The sequence below is a fragment of the Ammodytes marinus genome (assembly GCF_949987685.1).
Source record: "Ammodytes marinus genome assembly, chromosome: 8".
Taxonomy (NCBI): domain Eukaryota; kingdom Metazoa; phylum Chordata; class Actinopteri; order Uranoscopiformes; family Ammodytidae; genus Ammodytes; species Ammodytes marinus.
In genome coordinates, this window is record NC_137212.1 from 28,646,883 (window position 1) to 28,672,390 (window position 25,508).

General features: G+C 42.6%; 2 protein-coding genes across 3 annotated transcripts; one reads left to right on the top strand and one right to left on the bottom strand.

The window, feature by feature from the left end:
• Positions 1-2,046: 2,046 nt before the first annotated feature.
• psmb11b (proteasome 20S subunit beta 11b) lies at positions 2,047-11,359 on the bottom strand (the record flags this gene model as incomplete). Its single annotated transcript, XM_080032876.1, has 2 exons — positions 2,047-2,202; positions 10,277-11,359. The coding sequence occupies 2 exons, from the start codon at positions 11,357-11,359 to the stop codon at positions 2,047-2,049; spliced, it is 1,239 nt and encodes a 412-aa protein (XP_079889002.1).
• A 592-nt stretch (positions 11,360-11,951) lies between these two features.
• Positions 11,952-23,217, top strand: LOC307254686 (protein sel-1 homolog 3). Of its 2 annotated transcripts, XM_080033163.1 has the most exons (24): positions 11,952-12,153; positions 14,142-14,664; positions 14,789-14,915; positions 15,421-15,542; positions 15,730-15,845; positions 16,129-16,178; positions 16,438-16,561; positions 16,660-16,798; positions 16,970-17,110; positions 17,214-17,413; positions 17,507-17,686; positions 19,172-19,294; positions 19,385-19,519; positions 19,632-19,694; positions 19,779-19,955; positions 20,054-20,181; positions 20,560-20,643; positions 20,735-20,816; positions 21,064-21,139; positions 21,231-21,349; positions 21,526-21,647; positions 22,087-22,201; positions 22,438-22,501; positions 22,704-23,217. In XM_080033163.1, the coding sequence occupies exons 1-24, from the start codon at positions 12,097-12,099 to the stop codon at positions 22,973-22,975; spliced, it is 3,339 nt and encodes a 1,112-aa protein (XP_079889289.1). In that variant the 5' UTR covers positions 11,952-12,096; the 3' UTR covers positions 22,976-23,217. The 2 variants fall into 2 exon arrangements, with proteins under 2 accessions (XP_079889289.1, XP_079889290.1); XM_080033164.1 differs by lacking the exons at positions 22,438-22,501; positions 22,704-23,217 and having other exon boundaries at positions 21,064-21,134; positions 22,087-22,199.
• Positions 23,218-25,508: the final 2,291 nt, after the last annotated feature.

A 25,508-nucleotide genomic window follows, 5' to 3' on the forward strand; every position in this document is an offset into this window, starting at 1 on the left:
AAACCCCAGGGGATGTGAGTGGTTCAGGTGTGTGCAGTGGATTAAATCATCTGAGACACTTTCTCATGTTGCGACACCAACAGCGGTTGAAGGGTGGCTGGTGTGGCGATAGTAAAAGCTCATGTATATGTGACATGGGGGAGTGAGGGACTGCCTCACCGACACTTGCAATTATCAGTACATCTGTGTATCATTGCCCCCGAGCACTCAATGAGATGTTTGGAGAGGATTTTTTCCCCATACAAGCACATGGATGATATTTTGCGGAGAAATCTACGTATTTTGGTCTTCAGTAAATGTGACCCTGTGTGCTCTCAGGTTGGCCTCACTCAGATTGACTTGTTCAGACAAGTCAACTGCACATAAAACCGTCAGACTAGCTTTGCTTTCTTTCGGAATGAACCTATACAATGGACCACAATTCCAACCAATAAAAAATTGACTTCTAAATGGATGTGTTGTCTCCAATCTGATTGGCTACAGTAGTAGTATTATTGGTTACTTTTTTTTGGGGGGGGAAGTGGGAAGTAGCTATATTTATTTCATTTTTTTTATTCATATTTAATCAAGTTTTATGAATTTCCATCTGTACTACAGTATATTAGCTTGAAACCCATTTTGTGATAGGTAGCTCAAGTAGTTCACAAACAAAAATGATCCCTGCTGCACACTTATAAACCATAAATATACAATTTGCTTTTAACTGTGCCTGTAAGTTTGAATAAATCAAAATCCAAGATATGAAGTTGTCGGACAGCGTGAGCAACATCTCGTTTTAACAACACGCTCTAGGGTGAGTAATAGTCATTAATATCTCAAGGAGTTTAACACTGTTTAAACATTAAAGTCATCTCAGGGCTCTGCACTTTTCACAAGTATTTCGGGAGGGAGAGAAACATTCATTAATGAGCAGTATGCCTTGGCTGTGTAGCTGGCAGTCATTAAGGTAGCCAACTATGGAATTAAATAAAAGTTCATAAAGCTATTTATGTAAGCAATATGTATTAAACTGTATAAACTATTTAAGTGGACCCAGTGGAGCTGCTACTTCCAGTGCTTCCCTTGTAAGCGATGATCATCTAACGATCCGATTGGAGGCAAAACAGCCCTTTAAAATTGACTTCCAATCCTCACATTGTGGCACATTGTCTCCACTTATATCAGAGAGATGTGTACAACTGTCCACAGGAGACCTCAAACCACTAACAACATCATTTATTGCTGTGTTTTTTCATTCATGGAGATTTGAAAATGTTTCTCAAAATGTCCCATTGTGCTCTCAGGGAATGTTACCCACATGCTGGTCATGACAAACAGCAGCTTACCCGTCCTATGAGCACGGGCTCCGGCCCTCTGTACTCCTCGATCACAAAGAACTGGTTCCAGAGCCAGCTCCTCCTCTGGCGGCGGGGGGCGTGAGGCTGCTGCCCCCCAGGCGGGTACAGGCCGGGCAGAGCGTCCTCATACTGCCTGACCCATTTAGAGAGGCCACCCCGCGGCCTCTCAGCCAGAACATCACCCACACCTGTCTCCTTGGAGTGGGGCTCGGGCTGGAGAGCGTGCTCCTCCTGTGAACTCCACACTCCACTGCGAGCATTAATTACGCCATCAACCTCTCCATAAGTGAAATTGCTCGTTTTCCCCAGGTTCAGAGTGAGTTCACGGCTATGTTTAGTCCTCACCGAGTTGGCAGCAGATTCAGGCTGTTCAGGTGTGACCGTTTGTCTGGCTCTGTCCTCCTTCAAATCAAAGTCAGTGGGTTTTCTGTCAGTGAGTCTAAAGTCCACATTTGGCATGGTTCTTCTCACATCATCCTTTGCATTCCGGAGATGGTTGTCCAATTCTTTGAAACTCACAGAAAAGGTGTCCATGGACTGTGGATGAGGTGAAACATGCTGTCCTTCGCTTGATACTACCTGCAAAACCTGCTCTTCCTCTGGAAGACCAGCAGCCATTGAAATGCCATTTACTTCCCCTTTACAGAATAAAAGAAAGAGAAGCACAACATGTGCTGCCATGGCTAGGTTTAAGTGGTGGCTTTGTGTTTCAGGAGGGAAAAACCGATAAACGGCGGATCAGAGGCAGGTTTTCATGATGCTCCATCTTGATTTCTCCCACCGTGAGTCGCCTCCCTTCCCCTGTGTCAGGTTTCTCTTCCCTGGAGTGAGTGTTCCTCTTGCCATGCAGAACACATAGGATCACCTGACAACACAGAACGAGTGTGAAGTTAGAGGCATACATTAAAGATGGAGTCTGCTAATGTGGAACATGCTTGTTGTCCAAATCACTTTTTTTCTCCAAAATCATTGAATATCTCCTCACGATACGCTATACCTGTAAGTATTGTACAAAAGAAATCCAGTGTTTATGCACAGCGTAGGCTCTGTAAACAGGCATGTTGTGAGCTATGGTGGGGCCCCTTTGTTTACATACCAGTTTAAAGACCCTAAGTTGTGTATCAACACTATGTTTTTTTTTTACAGACAGGTAGAGGACAGTAAGGAAAGACAAAAGCTAATTTCGACAAAAAGCATCCTCCAGAATCCCTGACTCCACCTCTAAAATGGGAAACAAATGCTTTGAGATACTGAGCAGACATGAAGCCAAGTTGACGACTTTCCTCCCTCTGCCACAGACAGGAGGTTTGATACGTTGAGACACATGTGTATATTGCACTCTGTTCAGCTGCTGTAAAAATAGCTGTTTGCGTGTGAGTTTGCGCAAAACAACCGCGAACATAATGGTGTGATAAGAAATTACCTCTGAATTCCCTTCCTACCAGATGCTCTAACTCATATCATTCGCATTAGTGTCGTGTGTGTGTGTGTGTGTGTGTGTGTGTGTGTGTGTGAGTGTGTGTGTGTGTGTGTGTGTGTGTGGATGGCGTTATTGATCACTCAGGCATTCTCAGAGTGTCAAGTGTGGTCTTAAAAACGTTTCAATTAATTTGGAGCCGGAGGGCCTGGCGATGAGGTGGAAGCTCAGGTGCTTTACTGGTCCCTGTCACACACAATTGCCAGGACATGGGCTGATTGATGATGTCCCCTAAAAGATGGTCTGCCCCGTGCCTCAATGCCCAATAGTGAATTAAGTCCATCTTATCAGATTAATTGGACTCATAAATAATTCAAATCAATGGCAAATTCCTCATTTCCCAAAAAAGTTTAATGATCTGAGTTAGCGTTAGTATTTGAGTCAGGCCCGAGGCAATTGATCGTTGAGATTTGACGCGTTGAAAAAGTGTCAGCAGCCGATTAACAAGACTGAAACTTTGCAATCACAAGAAACCATTTTTCTCCCACCCACAGTTGTCCTGCATCCATCACTCTGCCTCACTGTTCCAGTTTTTTGGTGTATTTCACTGTATCTACCAAACACACACGCACACAAACACACACACACACGCACGCACGCACGCACGCACGCGCACACACACACACACACACACACACACACACACACACACACAAAGAGCATGAGTCATATGTACAGAGTGATGCATTTATTTTTTTCCATTCTCCTACTCTCCTACAGTGAAGCATTAATATGCTAAAAAGGCTAAACAGATTTGCCTGCTTGACCTGCGTCACAAATGATCCATTATTGTGTTTTTAAAGAAGCTAACATGGCACGGCCCCATCTGTGGTTCTGACTCAATATCATATGTACAGTGAAACCAACGTGTGCTTTGCTTAATTTAGATGCAAATAAGCACAGAGTGGGCCCATAGTCATCATAGGCACAAGCCTTTGAAGGCAGTGTGTAATATGAACCATAACAAATTCTGATACATCGAAGTTGATATGCTTCATATGAAAGGAAGGACACACACAAATGAAAATGTAATAATGTTATTTTTTAACTGAATATACTGACCTACTTTATAGAGTATAGGCTTTGGAACTGAGTCAATATAATCATAGTTTATATTAAGTAATACTATTCTCTTTAGAACAGTTCTTCTTACCCTTGAATGTTTATTTTCTCCTTTTGTTCACCAATTATACAAATTCAAACGTAGCGAACGTTATGCCGCATGTTCAGCATTTGCATCTTTTTACCATCATCTTAAATCATTAGTGGTTCACTCCAAAACACTTTGGTCTTCCTCAGCTATTGTGCTCCTTTAGCACAGACTGAGCTCGCGGCTTACATCTCCCCCCCCTCTGCCATATACTGTAGCGTTTGCTCCCTCCAAACCCTGTTGCCAGCAGTGCATGTCATTCACTGTTGTTTGAAGTCTTTGGGAGTGCGAGTGCGTATGAGATATGTGTGATATGTACGGCAGCTAGGGGTAGAGAGGATGAAAGCGTGTGTGGACGATTTGCTGCAGCCCCGGCTCAGAATGGAATGATGAGTGGTGACATAGCTCTAAATTGCAAATCGCTGTTTTCTCAGTCTCACTTCACTCTGTGTCGACGCGCTTCACTGCAACAAGGCTATTTCACTTTTATTAAAAATAGCCTGTGTGCATGTCAGGCCCTTTTTACATAGGGAAAAAGATGGGCGATGGAAGGCTAGAGAGAGGGGAAAGGGTGGTGGGGGCTGGTGGTGTGTGATGGTGTGGTGGTAGGAGGAGGACATTAGCTGGGCTTAAACGAGCAAGACGTGGACAGATGATTTCTGTTGCGTTTGAACATCTCTTGGCTTTTCCCCTCCTTCTGCCATTTGTCTTAATGCTTACAGAGCTCTCATCCCTCCTCGCTGCTTCTCTCCCGCTCAGTGCACACAGGGAAAACCTCTTAAGTCTTTTTTTTCAAACCATGCAGCCCGGGTGAGGAGAGGCCCACTGTACTCAGCACATCAGTCACCTCTTTGTAGCCAAGGCGTGACACTCGGACAGCTTAACATTAAAGTGAGACCAAAGCATAAGCAGTGTGCTGAGCAAGAGTTTGACCATGTACTTATTTGTCATATAAAAAATGCCCTCAGTGGTTCAGAATATGCTATGTCTGTATCTATTTGTGGGAGAGAGTATAGTTGTAGGCTATCATTTCTTCATGACACACAAACACACACATGCACTTGACTTTCTATACTTGTGAGGACACTCATTGGCATAATGCCTTCCTGTTACCTTAACCAAGAAAACTTAATGCCTAACCTCAACCCCTAACTCACCCCCCCATCCCTGGCTAACCTAGACCATAGTCTAACCTGAACCTTGGAACCAAGTTTGAACCATCACACAGTCTATATTGAAGGACTGAGGAGAGTGAAAATATGTCCTCACAGTGCAGATATGTCCTCACTACAATAGTTTTAAACTAAAATTTGCCTTCCCAAAGATAACAAGGCGAGCACAACACACGCACGCACGCACGCACGCACGCACGCACACACACACACACACACACACACACACACACACACAGGGCCGCCGCTCCCTATACGCAGAGTACGCAGACTGCGTAGGGCACCAAGTTCCTGGGGGGGGCACCCCAAAAAAAAAATATATAATTTTTTTTTTTTTTTTTTTTTTTTCTTAATTAAAAAGGAAAAAGAGATGGTCCGGGGCCCCCCCAAAATAGTTTTTTTTTTTTAAAGTTCATGATAATCATTACATTACAAAAAATATATAAATTAGTTATGAACAGGCCCATCGTTGTTTTTTCTTAATTGTGTAACCTATCCAGGGGTGGATTACTGCACAGGCACACCGGGCACAGGCCCAGGGGCCCAAGGGCTCAGGGGGGCCCTTAGCCAGAGATACTGATAGTAACTTTTCATGTTGCATAGTCAAAGAGCTCAGTCACTGATGTCAATAACAGGGTCCAAAAAGGAATAGCCTAAATATAAATACTCATTAAAATGTAACAAGATAGAAATCATCATGGGCCCCTCAACTAGTAGGGGAGAAATACAAAAGCAAGTTAAAAACAACAGCATTAGTAGCTCTGTCTAAGGGGGTTGAAGGCCCCCTCACACATACACAAATAAACTTTATATGTGTGAATTCTAAATTGTTCATATCCACCCTTTATCTGTTGAAATGGGCCCCTCCATCATAGAACATGGGTCTGCAGACCAATCTACTGTTTTTACAGTTGCAGAGTAAAGAGTGCTACCTGTTTAAGAAAAATCTGAAAAATAATGTTCCTTCTGCATCTCAGGATTTGATATCTCTCTAGTCTCTAAAATTTCCTCACAAAGTGCACCAGATTGATGCATTTTACTTTAAAAAGGTAAAAAAAATCACCCCCCAACAAGGTACATGGTCCCTCCAACAATACCCCAAAATCCTGTGGGAAACACTGACTTCCTTAATATGTTTTTGCCATTAATTGTATGTATCCGTGTAGAAAATTCAGTGTACCTGACTGGATAGGGACAAGTGGGGGGCCCTTTAAGAGTGTAAGCCCAGGGGCCCATTATCTCATAATCAGTCTATGATCCTATCACTCAATTCCTTTGCAAAGGCAGTTTTTTCACAAGTTAAGCTGTTCTTTCTGTTAGTAAATGCTGGCAAATGTGCCAAAAAGCAGTCGCAGAGATCTTGCAAGGGCAAAAAAATTTCGCTCGCGCCCTGCGGACGCGAGCTTCTGGGTGTTTTTTTTTGGGGGGGGGGGGGCATCACTGACAATTTCTGCTTAGGGCACCCAAAAGCGTAGCAGCGGCCCTGCACACACACACACACACAGAGAGCGAGAGAGACACACATCTGGACTGCTTATTAGCATATCCAGTTGGGACACACTAAACAGCCCGGAGCGTCGACCTTGTCTTGTTAGTGGTAGCCAGAGAAATGACCTACTTGATGCATGTTAATGTGATTTACACACTTGGGCTAACTGTTATAATGAATGCAACGTCCAAAAATAATGCTGAGGGCTACTTCTAAACAGGGGTCCATCCATTATAGCGACCCCGTCATGTTTGTGAGATATAGCGTCCTCGCGCGAATGGGGCACGCGGCAGGTGAGTATTGCCTAGGGCGCGCACAAAACGATCGCGCGCGCCCATACACAAACGGTACGTTGACAGAAAAAAAATAGAAGGGAAGCGCAGCAGCACCGTCCGTTTCATCTGTCCAACATGGTTTGCTTTTTCCCAACGGCTCTCTCACTCATATATTAGTCCTCATTAGCAGCTTGAGCATGGTAACATCTGCTCGTGGGTAGCAAAAGGCGAAAGGTTTTCCCCCGTTTATGCGCGAACAGCTCCAAACTGACTGAGTTAAACAGTTACAATGAGATACCGAAATGAGAAACTGAACGACGAAGTAGGAGAGCTGAGAGGAGTGTAAACTTGGCACGTCTGTGTCGGCGTAATAAGATTCACTTGGATAAACTAGTGAATCGTGAAGATGAAAAGTCATCAAGTGTGGAGGAGAATGAGATCTTACCGTGTGTGCGCAGTTCTGCTCCGGTGCTTTCTCTTCTGGCTTAACGAAGCTGAAATGATCCAACGTGGGAAAGGATGCCGAGGTTCCTCTGAGCTAAACGTGAGGTCTGTCCACTTCGCCCAGTCCTCTCTCTCTCTCTCTCTCTCTCTCTCTCTCTCTCTCTCTCTCTCTCTCTCTCTCTCTCTCTCTCTCTCTGAGTATATCCCTCCCCTCTCGCTCTATGTGTGTCTGTCTCTTCCCCTCTCTCCCCCAGTTTACATATCAGATCATGGTGGTCACCCTACAAGCACACTGACCACTGAGTCAATGTCTACCCTCATTGGCAAAAATTCCCATTTTAGTTGTCTCAATTTGTTCGACCTAAACTAAATATCTTCTAAAACCAAAGCTCTGGTTTCTAACGATCACATGTATTATCACAGTGAATTAAAGGTAAAAGCCCCTTCAATATGTTCTGCTTGGGCTGCTTTCTTCGAAGCAATCCCGTGTTTTGTAATCAGCTTAAATAAAGCCAGTCTGCATAATCATCTTCAAATGTATCCTTCCCTTCCAGTTGTTCCATCATAAGAAGCTGGACCAGAAAATTGCTAGGCCTACTATACTCAAGGATGCATTAACTAAGAGATGCATTAGCACACACACACACACACACACACACACACACACACACACACACACACACACACACACACACACACACACACACACACACACACACACACACTTAATTAAAACATGTCTACTTGGTAAGACTCTAATTGGCCCCCCTTTTTCCCGCTTTGACAAGATATGTTCTCCAGTGATTTAAATGGATTGCTCATCTTTCTTGTGAACCGGCGATGAATTTATTGTAAGCCCTATACATCCCATTTCTGTAATACAGCCTCAGCCTCTTATTCAATTCTCACATTGGGCTGATTTTCTGAATTATTTGCTCAGAAAAACAAACAAACAAACAAACAAACAAACAATATACATTTGTACTTGAAATTTCAAGAATGGGCGTTCCAAACAGCATCATTTAATACTGTGTCTATATTTGTAAAGTCATTTGCGTGCCCAATATATCTAAATATTAACCCCCTGTACCTTTGAGCGTCTCAATCCTTGAGACAATCCATCTTCACAGTGCAGTCTTGCTTTGCCAATACATTTTTTTGTGATCATGCTGTCTTCTCACTAAGAAACAAGAACAAGTGGTGGGGAGACAAGTGCTCACTGATATCACTCCTCATCAGATCCCTAGAATCCAGCTGGGTACGGAGGTTTACTAATGCCAAAAGTACTGCAAACGCACAAAACAAAGCCAAGCTGTAATCAATCTTCTAGTCAGGACGAGGGCACACTGGGAAATGTTTTAAAGAGCAAAAACATGTTCTGAGCTGCAGCTCTGAGGGGGGTGGGGGTGGAGGGGGTCTCAAACAATTTTTGGCAAATGGTTCGCTGTTAGGTTCATTTGTTCTCAAAGTTTTTTTTTAAATTTTTGATATTACTAAGCAGTGTGGTCTGTTACATTTCATCTCTTTGTGGTCAACTCCACTGGACTTTGCCCTGCTCTCAGCTGGAGTTGGCATGGGAGAATTAGAAAAATGCCAAAACGGAACTAAAAAAGTTTTGAAGAGGGCAGAGCAAAGGAAGCCCCAATGCCCACTGAATCACATATTTTCTCCCAGGCTAAAAAACGTTGATTATATCACGATTCGGTCCTTGTTCCCTCTCAGAACTTTGTGGTGTACTTACAAGTCTGTCTTGTGTGTTGTGTGGCCTTGTGTTTTTCACTCACTCAATAATTCTGTCATTAATGAACTTCCGAAGATGGGAATTATGGATGAGGTTGGGGAGGAAGGGATGCATTTCCCCATCTTACTCTCACTGCTGCAGTCAGTCGTATACAGTAGAACTAATGTAGGTTAAAGAAGACACTCAACTCTGAGATGTTGCACTGGAGATTTGCTGAGCATCGTCTCGCAACACTGCCCTTAATTCATTTGCTTTTTTGGATTTCACAGCTGAAAAAAAAAGAAATATATATATACTGTATACAGACAGCTGCAGACATAAGGCGTTTAAAAACTCTGTCACGTTGTAAAAATAAGCTCATCATATCAGCATTTTGTTGTGGTAACACAGTCCATATGCTATACTGTCAATTTGCCATATGGTAAAATGGCCTCACCCTTGAACAATTTCAACACCGTACTCTACTGTAGCTGCCTAAACCGAAGTTTGAAGAAGGGCAGTGAGGATGAGAACAGAACAGTTCCATACCTTTTGACCTAATATCCTTTGCAGCCATTGTCTCTTGCATAATCACCAGCATGCTTAATTTACTAGCAGACTGCTCACACAGAATGGACAGGCAAGTTCAGCAAAATTTCATTTTATTCTTTAATTTATTGAACTGTAAAAGAAACTTCGGAATAATTCTGACAGCAGTCACAAATCAGTCTTCAACTCCTGTTTATTGCTGCAGCAAAAGGAGTTCCCTTATACATGACCTTCAAACTCTGTAGATTTCTATACATTTCACTCAATTTTTCCTGCTTCTTTCTGTGTCTAAAAGATTCAGACACTTTCAGCGATACGATGTGATTATCTTGCAGACTTGAAATGACTAATAATGTTTTACCAACTCAATCAAAACACCAGACTGCAGTGTGCTGTTAGAATACATTGTATCGTCAGCGCTAACAAAACATCGGCTGTTTATTAGACGGAACGATATGCATGCCCAAATCATTTGAGTAATAGCCTGGAGGATGCAACTGCCTGTCCTGTTCACTAATTTACAATCTGCGGCAAAGATGCCATCGCTCCCTTCCAAAATATACTCCCCGATGTTTGCCTAGCTTTCCTCATGCCATTTCAGTTTGTTTCTTGGCTTAACCCAGACAAAGTCACACCCTCTCTCTCCCTTCTCTCTTGTCTTGCCTTTTCTCTGTAATATTCCTCTTTCAGATCCTCTCTCCTCCTGCGCGTCCATCCCTTTGAGGAGACGTGATAGACATCTACACAGTTTCCTGAGTATGCATCCCTGTGTGTGGCTCTGTATACAGCCTCCCTGGCTATTTTCGTGGCCTCAGCCAATGTCAGTCCCCATTCAACCCCTTGGTCCAAAATTGAGTAGGCATAGGGTGATCCCGAGCCAACCGAGAAGAGGGTGCCCTGCAGGCGAGTACCATCACTGCAAACATAGTACAGACTGGGTCCAGATAAGGCTGCTTTCTTTCTGGCACAGTCCTGTTGACCACCAGCGGATGAAGAGGAGCTCTGAGTCTTCACCTTTGCCACAGAGGCCTTTTCAGGACTGGTGTCCACAGACATTCCCAAATCAGTCATTTGACTATTTGAACCTCCGTCTGCCTCTCCTCCGTCCCACCCACACAATGTGGCCGCCACACACAGCTCAGTTCCCTTAAATGGGTGAAGCATGTGGGAAAGCAATTTGGCAGCTCCGCATGTGGACAGCCGTCTGCCGTGACGGAGTTGGTAGAGCCGCAGTTCTCGGCCCAGGATGCGTTTCCAAAGGGCACAGTCGGCTGAAGTACCTGAAGTGGTGCCCACCAAGTGACTGTGAATGGGCAGGATCTTCTGGGCGGCGGGACACGCCACCAGGCCAGAGCAACTGGAACGAGTGTCTGCTGCAGCCAACACGCCGCCCTGGAACACAAAGGCCAGGGTGGTGGTTCCATGAGACATGGGAAATGGCAGAGGAACGGACTGAGAGGAGGCCAGAATTGGGCTTGTGGGCAAGGAGAAGGATGGTAAGATGGAGTCTTCAGATGAGAAGGCGTCGGAGCTCTGGATGGTTCTGATCTGCCCAAACTGTAAGGGACTTTCATCCAGGTACTCTGCAACTGGTATATAAAAATGAAACAGACTTGTGCTATTGCTGAAGGGCAGATCACTTACATAGTCACCACCAGTCCTCTTTCTAAAAGGCACCGCATAGCATTCGTCACTTGTGCTGTCCAGAAAGATGTCCTGGAAATTGCAGAGCTCCTGTAAAGCCATTGAAAAAATGTTTTGATTATTATTTCCTTAAATGAAATCCAATGGAAAATATTCATTCAATTTGTCTGACAAAGGTAAGCCTGCCCTCTAGAGTTGTGGATTGTCTAGTGTAACAGCAGGAACCCTTTATATAGGCAACTAGACCACATCCATCCGTACGTGTTCATCTAAAATAACCCATCAGCAAAAGTTACTGATGCCTCATTCACTTGAATTGAAGCATAAACAGCCAGTAGCCCATGGGTGATTAATTTTGGCTGTGATATCAGGTTGTTTTTCAGTTCAGATTTCTTCAAAGTTTTGTGTGGGTGTAGGCCAATGAGGACGCTGGTTGATGGCAAGGCCTTGGCTCGAGCACATCCAATTAAGTGAGACTCCGAGCTTTGATGCATTACTCCCATGGAAAGTTCCCTAATATAATCTGTAAAAAAATGAATCAAACAACATTTCTCAAGTCACTCTGGCCCAGCCTGTATGCTGTGCTGTAGCCATTCAAAGACAGCTCTTAAAACAGTACTTGTAAACTGGCTACACAGGAATATCAGGTAATCCTGCATTACACAGGGTGTAGGCTCACTCACACAACTGCCACCCGCGTGGAAAGTACGCTACCAGCTGTCAACATTATTTGTCACATTACTTACTTTATTTGTTGAGCGGATCGAAAATGAACACAAGGATTACACAATTGCTTTGATTCAACACTTATAATTCACCTTAAGCCAAAAAAACTCAAAATGAAGGTGTTGCAATCCGTCATTTTTGGATATGTTTTCACTGCTTCTATTTTAATGGTAAGAAACTTTATTACACTTAACTGTATCTCACTGTAACAGTACTTTAACACATATTTCAATTGATGGTTGTATGAAATTGGCCACTCAATGTCATCTGCCTGTCTGTCTGTCTGTCTGTCTGTCCTCCGTATCTCTCTATCTATTATCTAACAAGAGAGTTTTCCACTGGGGCTAGTTCACATAGGTTTTACCGCAACTTTCAGCAATTTTTTTTTTGTCTTTGGCCCACAGCTGTTTTGATTCACTTTCACCGCTCTCACGGTAATGTCTATGGCTGCAGCAGGGAGCTTTGTTCAAAGAAAAAGTTTGAAAAACCCAATGTACACTATCTCCTATCCCTCCCTCAGTTGGCAGAAACAAAACCCAAAACATAACAAAAGCAAAGCTCTTGCGATAAATCATAGATCTCACTGGCACTTGTCCAGGTTTGTTTTTGAGTTTCGGCTCATTGTTTTGACCCACAACAACTGGGGCCGCCAGGCCAACGGGACCCCCCGCCAGGCCAACAGCAGCCTGACTTAATTATTATTATTTTTTAAATACATGTTTAATTGATTCCATAATAATCATTTGCGAGCGTCTGTGCCCCATTGTCGATCTACCCCTCGTGTGCGCCTGTCTTTACAACCTCTCGTTTGATCATCCCATCAGCTGATCTGTGTGTCTGCGCGTGTGCATTCGGTGCGCACTTGTTAAACACGGAAGCCAATGAGCAGAAGCATGACTAGCAAGCAAACGTTGAACTAGTGGCGAAAATAAAACCAGTGCCTGCTCTTTGGAGATATTAAGGACTCAGTAACAGAGACGTTGAACAGGAAAAAGTGCTGAGCAAAACTTAGAAAGTTAAAATCGTTACGTCGCCGTGGCAACACAACCAATCTGTATCAACAGCAGAGACAGCGTAGAAAAAAACGCCATGCACACGTTTCAGTAAGTTTACAGAAGTGCCTCACTGCTACTGCCTTTGGCATTCTCAGAAAAGCATTAATTTATTTTCAAGGGACATATTAATGTATTTATTGTTTTAACTGTTAAATTATCTTGAAAACAGCAGGTTATAGGCCTACAAGCTTTATTTTTTTGTATTGACAATGCTACTTTATTTTTATGTTTTAAATTGAGAAATAGGCTAGATGAAATATAATGGTCGGAATAGGGAATTTGCCCTATGTAGAGCACATGTTGATAGGCTAATCATGATGTGTAGCCTATGTTATTAATTTATTTTCAACAAGGCTATTTGCATAAAAATAAATTAAAAAAAGTTTCAGTAGGCTAGTTTCAAGTTGAGGTGATTCAGATTATTCCAGAAATGAGTACTAGACAGAACCCGTCTATATTAGATCTGAGTGTTTATTGTTTTTTATTGAAATCCACATATTTTTCTTCAATAGTTCACATGGCTTGTGTCTCCAAATTATTACAGAAAATAGTTATAGGCAGGACATATGACAGTTGTTTACAGAGCACAGATTTAATCAGATTTCGCCTCTCAAAGTGCACCAGATTGATGCATTTAACTTGAAAAGGATAAGGTTTTCTTCTGCAGGGGGATGCCCCCAGACCCTCCTAGAAGGTCCATTCTCACCCAGCAGGATCTAAAAATCCTGTGAGAAACACCACATGTACAAACATACTGAATGTGAAAGCATAACCCTATGCCCTCATTCTTAACGGGCTGTCAAAAGAGGCTCATCCCAAATGGGGTTCGTTTTGGTCAATGAAATTTGGTATGCACGCGGCGCTCATACTCTTTATCAGCTCTTACCACCGGGCCTAAAAAAAATTCTAGGGGAAACACTGTGTAGGCATGGTGGTATGTAAGTGCCCCCCCCCCCTTAAAAAAAAAATCAGTTAATGCAGCAAGTTAACCTCCTCTGTCAACATATGTACTATGTTTCCTGCTCGAGTGAAAGAGACTGCGTGCTAACCTCTTTTCCCCTACCTTCAATTCACTTGATTTACTTATGTTTCCCTTCACCCAGGGCCACTGTGTGCCGCAAACCATTTCAACCTCCTCACCGCAGACTGTTGAGAGTGTCATAGGGTTTGACTCAGCCCCTGACACTGTGGTAGATGGCTCATTGGTCCATGTGCGCTATCAGTGCTCCAGGCCATGTCGGCTGGCGGTCGAGGTGGTGGTATCCACGTTAAGGAAGACAGATTTAGTGATCTTCAGGAGAAAATGGACCAGTGGCACATCCCGAGGCTACAAGCTCCGCCAGGTGCCTCTCAGATTGCCCCCGTCCATTTTATATCAACAGAACATTTTCAACAGGCGTGTTTTGGACGCCCAGAATGGGACAGTTTGTGCTTGGTTAGAGCATCTTGATGATGGCAGTGAGAACGGGACATCCAATGACTCCATGTTGAGGGTTTATAAAGCGCTGCTGATGAAGCCGCTCTCGGAGCGTCCAGCCAAGCCTCCCACTGAGTGCCCTTCATGGTCTGCTCAGCTGATGTGGCGAATGACCAGAAACAGAATGTATCAATGTCCACACGAGTCAGGTCAGACCTTTGATCACATCTTTTCATGTGTGCATGAACGCATCCCATCTCTATTACCAAAACCTTTTAAATGTGTGTGTGTGTGTGTGTGTGTGTAATCTTTCACTGTTTAAATCGTACATAGACATAATCGATATTCTGAAGTTCCCCCTGGCAAGTACCGGTGAACCCTTTGGAGTGGTACGCAGGTTCCAGCCGTTTATCCACAGAACCCTGGAGGGGACTCGTCTTCATGCTGTGACACAGCCCAGGTTTGAAATATAAACTCCACTCACTGCCTTTCTCATCTAGTTTATTTAGCGTGAGCTTATCCTGAGCAAAGTACAAACTAGGGCAATATGAGAAAAGAAATGTCCAGCAGGCTATCCCAATGTATCAAATACTTTAGAATTATATCATTTTAAATACTATTAAGGTGTACAATAAATCCCGACAAACCACAACCTATTACCTCAGTACACAATGCCAGTGATTTGTGTTGATATCAGCAGATTGACAGGCCACAGGTCAGTGATTGTTTTTCTTTTCACTGCTGGCAGCTTTCACTTTTACTTCACTGTCACATTACAAATGACTTCATTAAATGTCTTCACTGGAGCATATGTGCATTTTATTCACGGTCAATGAAAGACAAGCGAGGTCAGGTCAGTCATTTTTTTTTTAGAAATAAAGTGGCGCGTTTAAAATTCAGCCCCACGCTTCAACGGCCGAAGAAATGATGTGTCAAGTTATCGTCTGGTGGCTTGGTTTTTCCAGCGCCACCTTATCTGCGTGGATCTACCTACTGAAGAGGTGTCACAAGAGGCGCTGCGGGATCATCCATCACGTTGACGGGCGAAATGTGTACGAGTCGGTTTTGATACAGCTCGCAGACACAGGTGGGTCATTTCAGCGTGTGTGTGTGTGTGTGTGTATACACCTGATAGTTCAGGGGGATTAGATTGAAGTATCATGAGGCGATTGTGAGTGATGATGTGTGTGTTCTGTGAGACCGCTGTTATGTTTTAATAAAGAGCTTTGGATCTCCTGCTGGTGAAATATATGACATTTCTCCCATGTGTGTAGGGGACATCATGATTCAGGCCCGGGTGACAACAGGAGAAGATGAAGCTTTCCGAACAAGTGAGGTGTTGCCCCTGCGAAAATGGATTAGATTGGACTGTTACATACAGGACTCAAAGGTATATAGAGAGCCTTAGAGTGTGTGTGGGATAAAGTATAGCAAATGAAATTACAGCCTGGGGCGACATCTTTTAGGGCATCCTTTCTCTGATTAGTTTTGTCTGAGTGCCATTGCTTTCCAGTGTTTGATTTTCTTTATGGAACAGCTGGAAAGATTCTGAAAGATGGTTCCTTTTTCCAGCTGGGAAACTCCAGGCCATTTGCAGGGTGTACTGCAATTTGGAGTCGTTCACAGCTGAGTAGGTTTTTTTTTTTCTCATGTTATTATGTCTGGCTTTTTAGGTGCTGCTGGATGTAACATGGGATGGTGTAAGGCGAAGATATGTACATGAGTAAGAAGACTTTTTTTTTCTTTTAAGATGTTGAAGCTAGTTCTTCTAATTTAAATGTTGTGAAATAAGCGAGACACACACACACACACACACACACACACACACACACACACACACACACACACACACACACACACACACACACACATAGCCTTTATAAAGCAAGTATTAGTCCAGTCACTGCAATACAACAGGGATGTCTGACACATGCACAATGATGATGAAAGCGGATTTGAGTGGTGTTTTAAATATCTTTTAGATTTCAGGACAGCATCCATCTTGATGACACTGATGGATACTTTGTGATCGGAGGAGGCAGGTTCATGCCAGGCATTACTGGGTATTTTGGGCCAATCAAATACTATCGATTTGGAACTGAAAAGGTAAACTTTCAACTTAAAACAAAATTTAATTAAATTTTTTATTTTGTATTACTGATAATCCCAGTGTGTTCAAATACAATGTTACATCTGCACCACAGGTAGACAATCCACTTCACCTCAAGTCAACGTTACAGGAGGTGGATAGGACCCACCAGGAGTGTCAGCAAATAAAAGAATTTACAAGAGATTTTCTCCAAGAAGCAACTGAAAGTCACCTCCTGTCCCCAATCGACAAAGGTGAAATATTAATTTGGACCTTTTAAACCAGTGTTACAGCCATTCTACAGGGACCAGCCTTATACTGTACAGTATAGACCTCATAAACAGGGGTGTCTGTACAACAACTGCAAACCTATTAAGAAGGGGAAGATTACTGTTGACACGTTTCTTTTTATGTTTCATTTGCAGGTGTCTGCACCGCTCAATTCACAAGACTGTGGGGTCAAGTTGGAGAGAAAATCTGCACTCAAACATGGACCTGGGAACAACAACTTAAATACAGCACGCTTTTTAATTTCTTGCAATCAGCAGTGGAAGAAAACATAACAGGTGTGATAGATTGTTGCACTGCACCACATACAGTATGTATATACTGTTTATCTTAAATCATTATTTCACAGTTTTTGAAAATTAACCATATCATTTTCTGTAGGATATTTGGGCATTAAGAACCTCAGGAGTGCTATGTTCAAACAGGCAGTTGGTACAATGTTCACAGTGAATCAAAATAGAATCACATTCAACTCGACGGCTCTGCTACAAGTATCCTCTTGCCTTGGGAATCACAAAGCATCTCTTTTGTTGGCTACTATCCACTTATCGGGCCTTGGACACTCAGTCGATCAACAACAGGTAGAGACACTGACTTACTCCTTAAGTTCTACTTCATCACGCATAAGTTCTGTAATGCTGCTGCCTGATAACACTGACTCCTATTCGTTTCAGGGTCATGTCTATAGTTTGATTGGTGCAATGGGTGATAACCACCTCGCCCTGATGCATGCAGGGTACAAGCACGCACAAGGAATTGATGGCTTTCCAAAAGACTTGGACATGGCTTACAGCTACTATTCCAATGCTGGGGCACAGAGCGTCAGTGACAGTTCCAGGACACATGAAGATGAGGTATGTTTAAATGACTGGTATCACAGATTTTTAATTTAAATTTTTTTAGCCATGGTGGTGGCGACATGGCTATAAGGATGGCATATGAAAATAGAATCAATCTTCCATTTTAATTGTCAGTAAGAAAGTGAGTTTCCAGAAATGTTGAGATGTTCATCAAAAAAGTAAAAAAGTAAAAGTAATGTAAAACATAAACTTGATGCATAATAATAACATCAGCTGTATGTAAAATACATGTTCAGCAGTACATTACAAACATCTACGGGTAATGTGTAAATCCATAGTCATTCAAACACATACAGTAAACAACCACATACTGTGATAAAAATGTGACCGTATCCACAACATGATATATATTGTCTTTCCAGCCAGGAAAAGTAGTTGGGTCTTGAATATTAATAATAAATGTGAAGGATTTGCTGTCTTGAAAAATAGAATAAGAGCACTCCAAAGAGAAGGAGCCAGCTATAAGAAAACTCTACTTTAGGCTGATTTCCTGTTTATTATTGAAACATTTTAATAAGCTGCACCGAATGAATGTCGATAAAGATAATAGAAAGACTTTACTGTCTGTTCCAGCTTGAATAGGCATCCAGAGCACTGAGAAAACAGTTGATGTGAAATGTAGATGAAAGTACAAAAATATATCTGGTTTCCATCTTAATTAAAGTCCCTGAAAAGCTATTTCCTCAATCTGCTTCTTATTTTAAGCGATAGGGTCTTACATGAACATGACATGTTCTGCCGTGATTAGAACAGTTCTATTTATTTCGTTGCTATTTTATTTGTCTGTTATACAATATTTGCATTTGTATCAATCAGATGACTGTCTTTGGGGATGATTGGTTATGTTGGTGGCGTTGTCAATCGAATCCGATTAAACCCCTCCCACACAGTCCTGAAGTAGTGAATACGTTTATCAATGTTAAACTTTAAAGGGGCTGTGAGGAACTTTTTTATATTTCTGAACAGTCTAATTTTTCCTCTGATTATCATAAATTTGTAGCTTAATAGCCGTGTTTCGCAATTTGTTTTTAACATCTTCTGTCTATTTCCACAAAAGCTTGCGGATTCTATGTCTTTTGGAGTCAACTGTGTGTCATAGGCTAACGATCTAAAAAGTTTGTTAACTGACTGTTATCAAGCCTTTTAGCATTGGAAGCTATATTTAGCATTTTAAACCACTTGTATTAAACTAAATGGTGTGCAATGTTGAAAGAAGAAAGTAAACCAAACAGTACAGTAGAGAGAATATTTGAGAGCTACAGTGACTGACCTAGCCCAGCCATGACGGCTAGCGAGCTAACGGTTAGCTCACCAGCTACCAAAGGTCACCAATTGGCTTTAGTTACAAGTAGCCTCGTCACTGCATCAACAAGCTTTGGTCCCCACCTATTTTGTGTGGAAGAGTGAAAATCACTTTGTGTGTACGTAATTTTAACGGTAATAGTGCTATAACAATGTTTCCATTTGTCCTTCCTAAAGCAATACACACCTGAACACGTCTACCTTAGTAATGAAGAGGATTTATACCGCACCACACAGGAGACCAGTGATGTTTTCCACTTCCTGAAATTCAAAGCAGAGAGAGGAGACGCAGAATCTCAGGCATGTTTGCCCTCCATCCTACTTTTATTCTTATGTTATGATCAGCCAGTGATCAGAACAAGCCAATAAAAACCTGTGTTCTCTATATAGTACCGCCTGGGAGCAATGCTTTACTCGGGACAACATGGAGTCTCCAAAGACATAGTGAATGCGATGAAATGGTTCGAACGGAGCGCGATGAAAGATCCCTCGGCGATGTACGACTACTCCATCCTACTGATAAAGGTTCTGTGAGATTTTAGTTACCTCAACCTATTTGATGGTTACATTGAGTGAATGTTTGAGAGTCTTATGTTTTGACAGTTATTGATTCAAAGATTGATGTGGATTTCTTCAGGGCCAGGGAGTGAAAAGAAACACTACCCGAGGTTTTCAGCTGCTGAAGAAAGCTGCAGCAATGGTAAGTGTGTATACTCCTGCTGGTAATCAATCCCATGGGTACACTTGCCTTTACTAAAACAACCTTTTGTTTTCTCTGCTTTAGGGCTCAATTAACGCCTTGAATGGTCTCGGCTGGTACCATGGGATTGTGCTGAACGACCACAAGAACGCAGTGAAGTACTTTGAACAAGCAGCGCTAAACGGGAGTGAGGATGGCATGTTTAACCTGGGAATTTATCATCTCAGTGGGGTGAACCCGGACAGCCCGCGGAGGAATGAGGTATTTTTTTCCCCCCACTCCCTTGTCCAGGTTTTGTTTTCATTACGAATCAGGTGCAATCATTTAACACAACTTATTCTCTTCTAAATGATCCACAGTCAGCCGCTTTCCAGCTCTTTCTACACGCATCTCGGTTGGGTCACGCTGCCGCATCAGTGGAGGCAGCCTGGTACCTTTCAGCAGGAAGCCTGGAAGGGGTGTCTCAGGATGCGGAGAGGGCTGTGATGTAAGAAGCTTCTTTTATTAGCTCGCTGAAGAAAAAGCTTTGTTGTGGGCTGTTGCGTTTTAGCCTGCAGCTCAGTGGCATCTCATTTCAATGACAGCGGCTAATTCAAGGTCAGACCCTATTTGCATATCTAAAAATAAGAGTCACTGTCACCCGCACTATGTTGTCTGGCACATAAGAGATTCTGCTTACCATTGTTCCTCTGGTACATCTTTATGAATATAAAGAAGCTCCTGCCACAGCTGTTGAGGCCTGTTTTTAGAAACAATCTCAACAAATCAGAAACTATTTTTAGAACTGTTCAAATATTTTTTTTTACGTTTATGTGGAGAAAATCGTACTCCATTATTCATCACCCATCCTCTGCCCTCTGTACAGAATGCTGAAAAAGGTCTGTGAACAGAACGGACACCTTGGATTTATGATCAGGGAGGCTCTGCAGGCCTACCTCCAGGGCTCCTGGTAAGGGACATTCATTTCAATTACTTTCCTATTGTCCTCATTTTTCTATTTGTCTCCGCTTCTTCACAGTTGTTTTATTGTGTTGTGTCAGGCAGGAGGCATTCGTGAAGTATGTTTTGGCAGCTGAAACCGGTCTGGGTTTGGCCCAGAGCAATGCTGCGCACCTGTGTGAGGTAAATGCGTCCACTTTGTCTGCGTTTAACCCTTTGTGTCTCTCGTCATAACACAATGGCTGTTATTTTAATCTGATTTTTTTCAGCACAATTCTGAAATCATGTCCCATAATTGTAGTACTTAAGCACATCAGCATCCTGTCACATAATAAGATAATAAAAAGCATGAACATTTTAGCAGTTGATAATCAAACCGTTGTCATCGCCTTTGTTCTTTCTCACCCTCCACCCATTCTCCCGTATGTAGGAACTGAATCCCAGTCATGATTGTCAGTGGAGATATCATAACTTCTCTATATTAAACTACAATCCCCATCCGTACGGTAAGTTTCCCTTCATTTCATTTTGCCTTCCCCTTTCCCCCCTCCCCATCAACCTGGTCGATAAACACCAAGTATTTATCTCCCTTTATAGCTCTGCTGAAGATGGGAGACTACTACTGTTCCTCCAGCGCGCGAGAAGAAGGCTCATTATCCTCGGTTGGTCAGGCCGTATCGATGTACGGCAGAGCAGCTCTAGCAGGCAGCCCTCAGGTGACAGATTTACTACGGCTGTAATCTCATCACCCCTGTGATAAACTTAATTAAAGTTCCACGAGCTCAGGCCCACCGCAATAAAAACAAACAAACAGCATTATACAGTGTCATTCTCTGTGTGCATAACCCATCAGCCCCCCTGTTATGACTTGATTTTTCATACCGACATATAGGGAATGTTCAACTTGGCTGTTCTGGCACAACAAGGCCACGTTCTTCCATGGAGCCTCCACGTCATCTTCAATGTGTCTCATCGTGATCAACAGGAAATCGTGGTGGAGAAAATCTTACAAAGGTGCCTTTTTAAAACTATTCTTGCCGCAACAATGCACTGTATAAGGACCATGGATATGAGGTAGTAATGATATACAGTATGTGTGTATATATATGTGTGCTTCTACTGTTACTTTAATGGTGGATTAACATTAGATGTTACCAATTTAAGTGATTCAGGAAGATTAGTATGTTTTCCCCGTTTCCAGTCTTTGTGCTATAAGCCCTTCTAACTGGCCTTTTTAGTGCTAGCTCCAGATTTACCATGCAGACATGAGAGCCGTATCAATCCTCCCTCTTAACTCTTGGCATGAAAGGAAGGATACTTCCCTAAATGTCAAGACAATTTAAGGTGAAGTCAGTTAGCCCAACGTTAGCTGCTTTTTTATCGCTAGGCTTGATATTAATCATGTGAATAATGTGTTTTACAAAATGTTGTATTGTTTTTTTTATCTCTTAAGATGTGTGGAGACGGAGGATAAAGAGGCGCTATCACCCTGTGCTCTAGCTCTGTTTGGAGTCCAGATGGGGAAAGCCTTGAGGATGATGACTCAGAACAGCACGCAGCTCGTCTTGGTAGGCACATGACAATCAACTCACATGTCGAAAGAGAAGCTAAATAAACACACCGCGAGCAGCACTGCTTTTAGTTTATTATCCTTCCTTTGACGATTAAATCTACCTTCAATTATTGAAATATGTTCAAAATGCAAATTGGACTTTCATCATAAATAACACATTAAAGGCACTTTAAGCTGCTATGTTGAGAACGATAATGTGATCATTTATTGATATACTTTTTTCCTCTTTAGGCATACGCATCCCTTCTTTCTGTCTTTGTCGTTACTCTCATTGTGCCATTGCAGAGCTGTCTTGGTAAGTAATAGTGCTCTTCTTTACCCGCAACTCTTTGCATGCCTATGCCACAAGATGGTGCTATTTCCCCAGACATTTGATCACTACTACTGTCTTGCCTTGCCTTGTACATCTTAAGGACAATCCAGGCCATTGTGTGTGTTTGCCATTCAAAGTGTCCTTACTTCTTTTTAAACCCGCCTTGATCTGCAAATTGACACAGAACAAAGGGTTGGGACGCAGCGTGCGGTCGTACCCAGGGCAAGGTCATCATCTGCCAGCCAAGACGGTGTCAACTTGAATAGAGAGCAAGATGGCATCATGGGAAGGACCAACAGAGCGCCGGGGAATCTATGGCTTACCATCCTGAATGGCGCCCAGTGGATCCGGCCGACGGGAGATTTTGCTGTGACTCTGTCGGGCGTGTGTCTGTGTGTTTTCTGGACCACACTCCTCTATATCATCTCTTATGACTTAACATACCCGGCACAGTGATCCAATAGCCACAACAGCATAAAGCCCCGGACACTGCTCTCATGCTGTAAGAGCATACATTTAGCGGATGACTTACTGCACTATTCATGTGACACTTTTGTGTTTCGGGAGGAGTATGACTCATTTAAAGTTATGATGAGACAGACAGGAGCCAAGTGCTGATCAGAGTGTGATGCGTGCTGTTCTATCTAAGTGTTGATACTGTTCCTGCTGATTTGTATTTTTATTGTGGAAAATAAATGACTTATCATGCAAGTTTATTTGATTGATTTATTGTCCTTGGGGATGTGGTGCCAAGGAGGGAGAGTGAAGCTTCTGTTGTGTTTCAACTTATCTGTTTATATAATTCAGTCATTTATCTCATGGAAATAATAGCTCACCTATTATTATCTACTGTTCCTAGTGACTGTTGACTTGCTACAGCAGCATGAAGGGGCACTTAATTATTATGTGCAAGGCCGGAGCAATGGAGAATTGGGTAGCTATTGATTTAAGTCTCTGGCTGGGCAGGTGCTCCTGGTCGATGTGTAAGATAAGACAATATCAGTGTTAGCCATCGCTGTGGGAGACAACAAGAAAAGTGTGGACTACAGACTGTATACTTGTATGTAACAGCAAATGAAGACACCTCAAAAACGTCTTTAGAGCGCTTGCTAGGGTATCAGTCAAAAAAAGTAATACTCCTCTGGCTTGCTGATGTTTTCTCAAAGACAACATAATGGGTAATAATATCCTATGAGGGATTCTGTTTTTATGGCTGCCAACAAATGTGAGGAATAGGCAGCATTACCCCTACTCCTAACAGTTATTTACCGCTCTAGGTGACTTGTGATGATGCACAGTTTATAGCAGGGAGTGTTGTTGTCTGGAATTCACAGAGCTGTCATTAGCTAAATAAGGAGTTTCACTGCGCCAAGTGCAGCTCCTTCAGTTCAGAGTGAAGCCTGTGTGTAATTTGTGGATGGAATAATGATCTCCCTCCTCCATCACTGTCCCTCATGTTGTCTCTATCTGTTTTCTTAAAGGGACAGGTCATCAAAACAAAAACATTGCACACTGATACACACTATGCATTGTAGTAACCTTTAAGATGTCAGCTGCAGTTTTTGTGATGGTATTTTCTCAGAATCCTCAGTGCTATGAGGAACTTTTAAATATTTCTGAAACAGTCTAATTTTTTCCTCTGATGATTATAATTGATATGTAACAGCAAACAACACCATAAGGGCAAATAATGCTATTTGTATATAGTTTTTATGATTGCATTTGTCATGGGTATGCTCACCCAGGACCTACAGCTGGCATAGTTAAAAAACTACCGCCTTTGTCCAAAGGGGGTGCAAGAATGAACACAAACTGAAAGTTCCTCGGAGCACCTTGAAGTAGCAGATGGTTTCAGATTACAATGACTGAGTTTGCCTTTAACTGTTGTTGTGATTACATAACACATCCATGCTCTAACTTGACGTATGCTCTTGTTCCTTTAACAGTTTTCACTGCCTGATTAAATGGATTAACTGACCATACCAAAATGAACGGCTGCTACTGTTTCAGATGATGAAACAGGTTTGTGGTGTTCCCCGTTTTAGCACGCACATGTCTTTGGCACAGTTTGCAGTGCCACGTTGCTCCGTTTTTTACTAGTTGAATTAAACTCTCAATGAACCCTACATAGTATTTGATTAACATAAATAGAGAGAGAATTATTATATTATTGAGAAAACAGCAAACATCCTTTGCAATAATACTAAAAACAAATACTTGATACGTAGTTGTTTCAAAGTTTGTTTGCCGTTTCAAACCAGCTGGCATCAGTGTTGGTTAGGGGGATGGCATGTGCACAAATGTCACCACTCATTTTCCACATCAGCAGAGTACAGCAATCTTAGTGACTGTACGGTAATTGCTAGTGAAATATTACTGTACTGCCATCTAATTTAATCTCTCCTCTTCTCAAAAAGCTGCTGTAACATGAAATTAAAACCGAACATCCCCATAGGCACTCACTCAATTGAAATTCCTACCCTGTTCACAAGGAGCTCTCAGCCAACCGCTGAACCCCTTTTCATTGAGAGTTGAGATGAGTGTGTGTGTGTGTGCACAAGGCTGCGTGTAGCCCGACACTTGAACTTGAAGTTATAGTAGTCTGTGGTTTTATACAACACAACAGCTACAAACACTATACTCAGTAAGGCTTTTGAGGTCCTGCAGCTGCACAACCATCTCCACCACACACACACACACACACACACACACACACACACACACACACACACACACACACACACACACACACACACACACACACACACACACACACACACACACACACACACACACACACACACACACACACACACACACACACACACACACACACACACACACACACACACACACACACACACCATATTAAAGAGTGAAAGCAAAGCACAGGGTCCAGACATAGCAAGTGTTTATTTGTGTGGTTCAGTTAATACATGGGGACACGTTCCACTTTGCTTGACCAATTGTCTCACTTTAGCTCTAAATA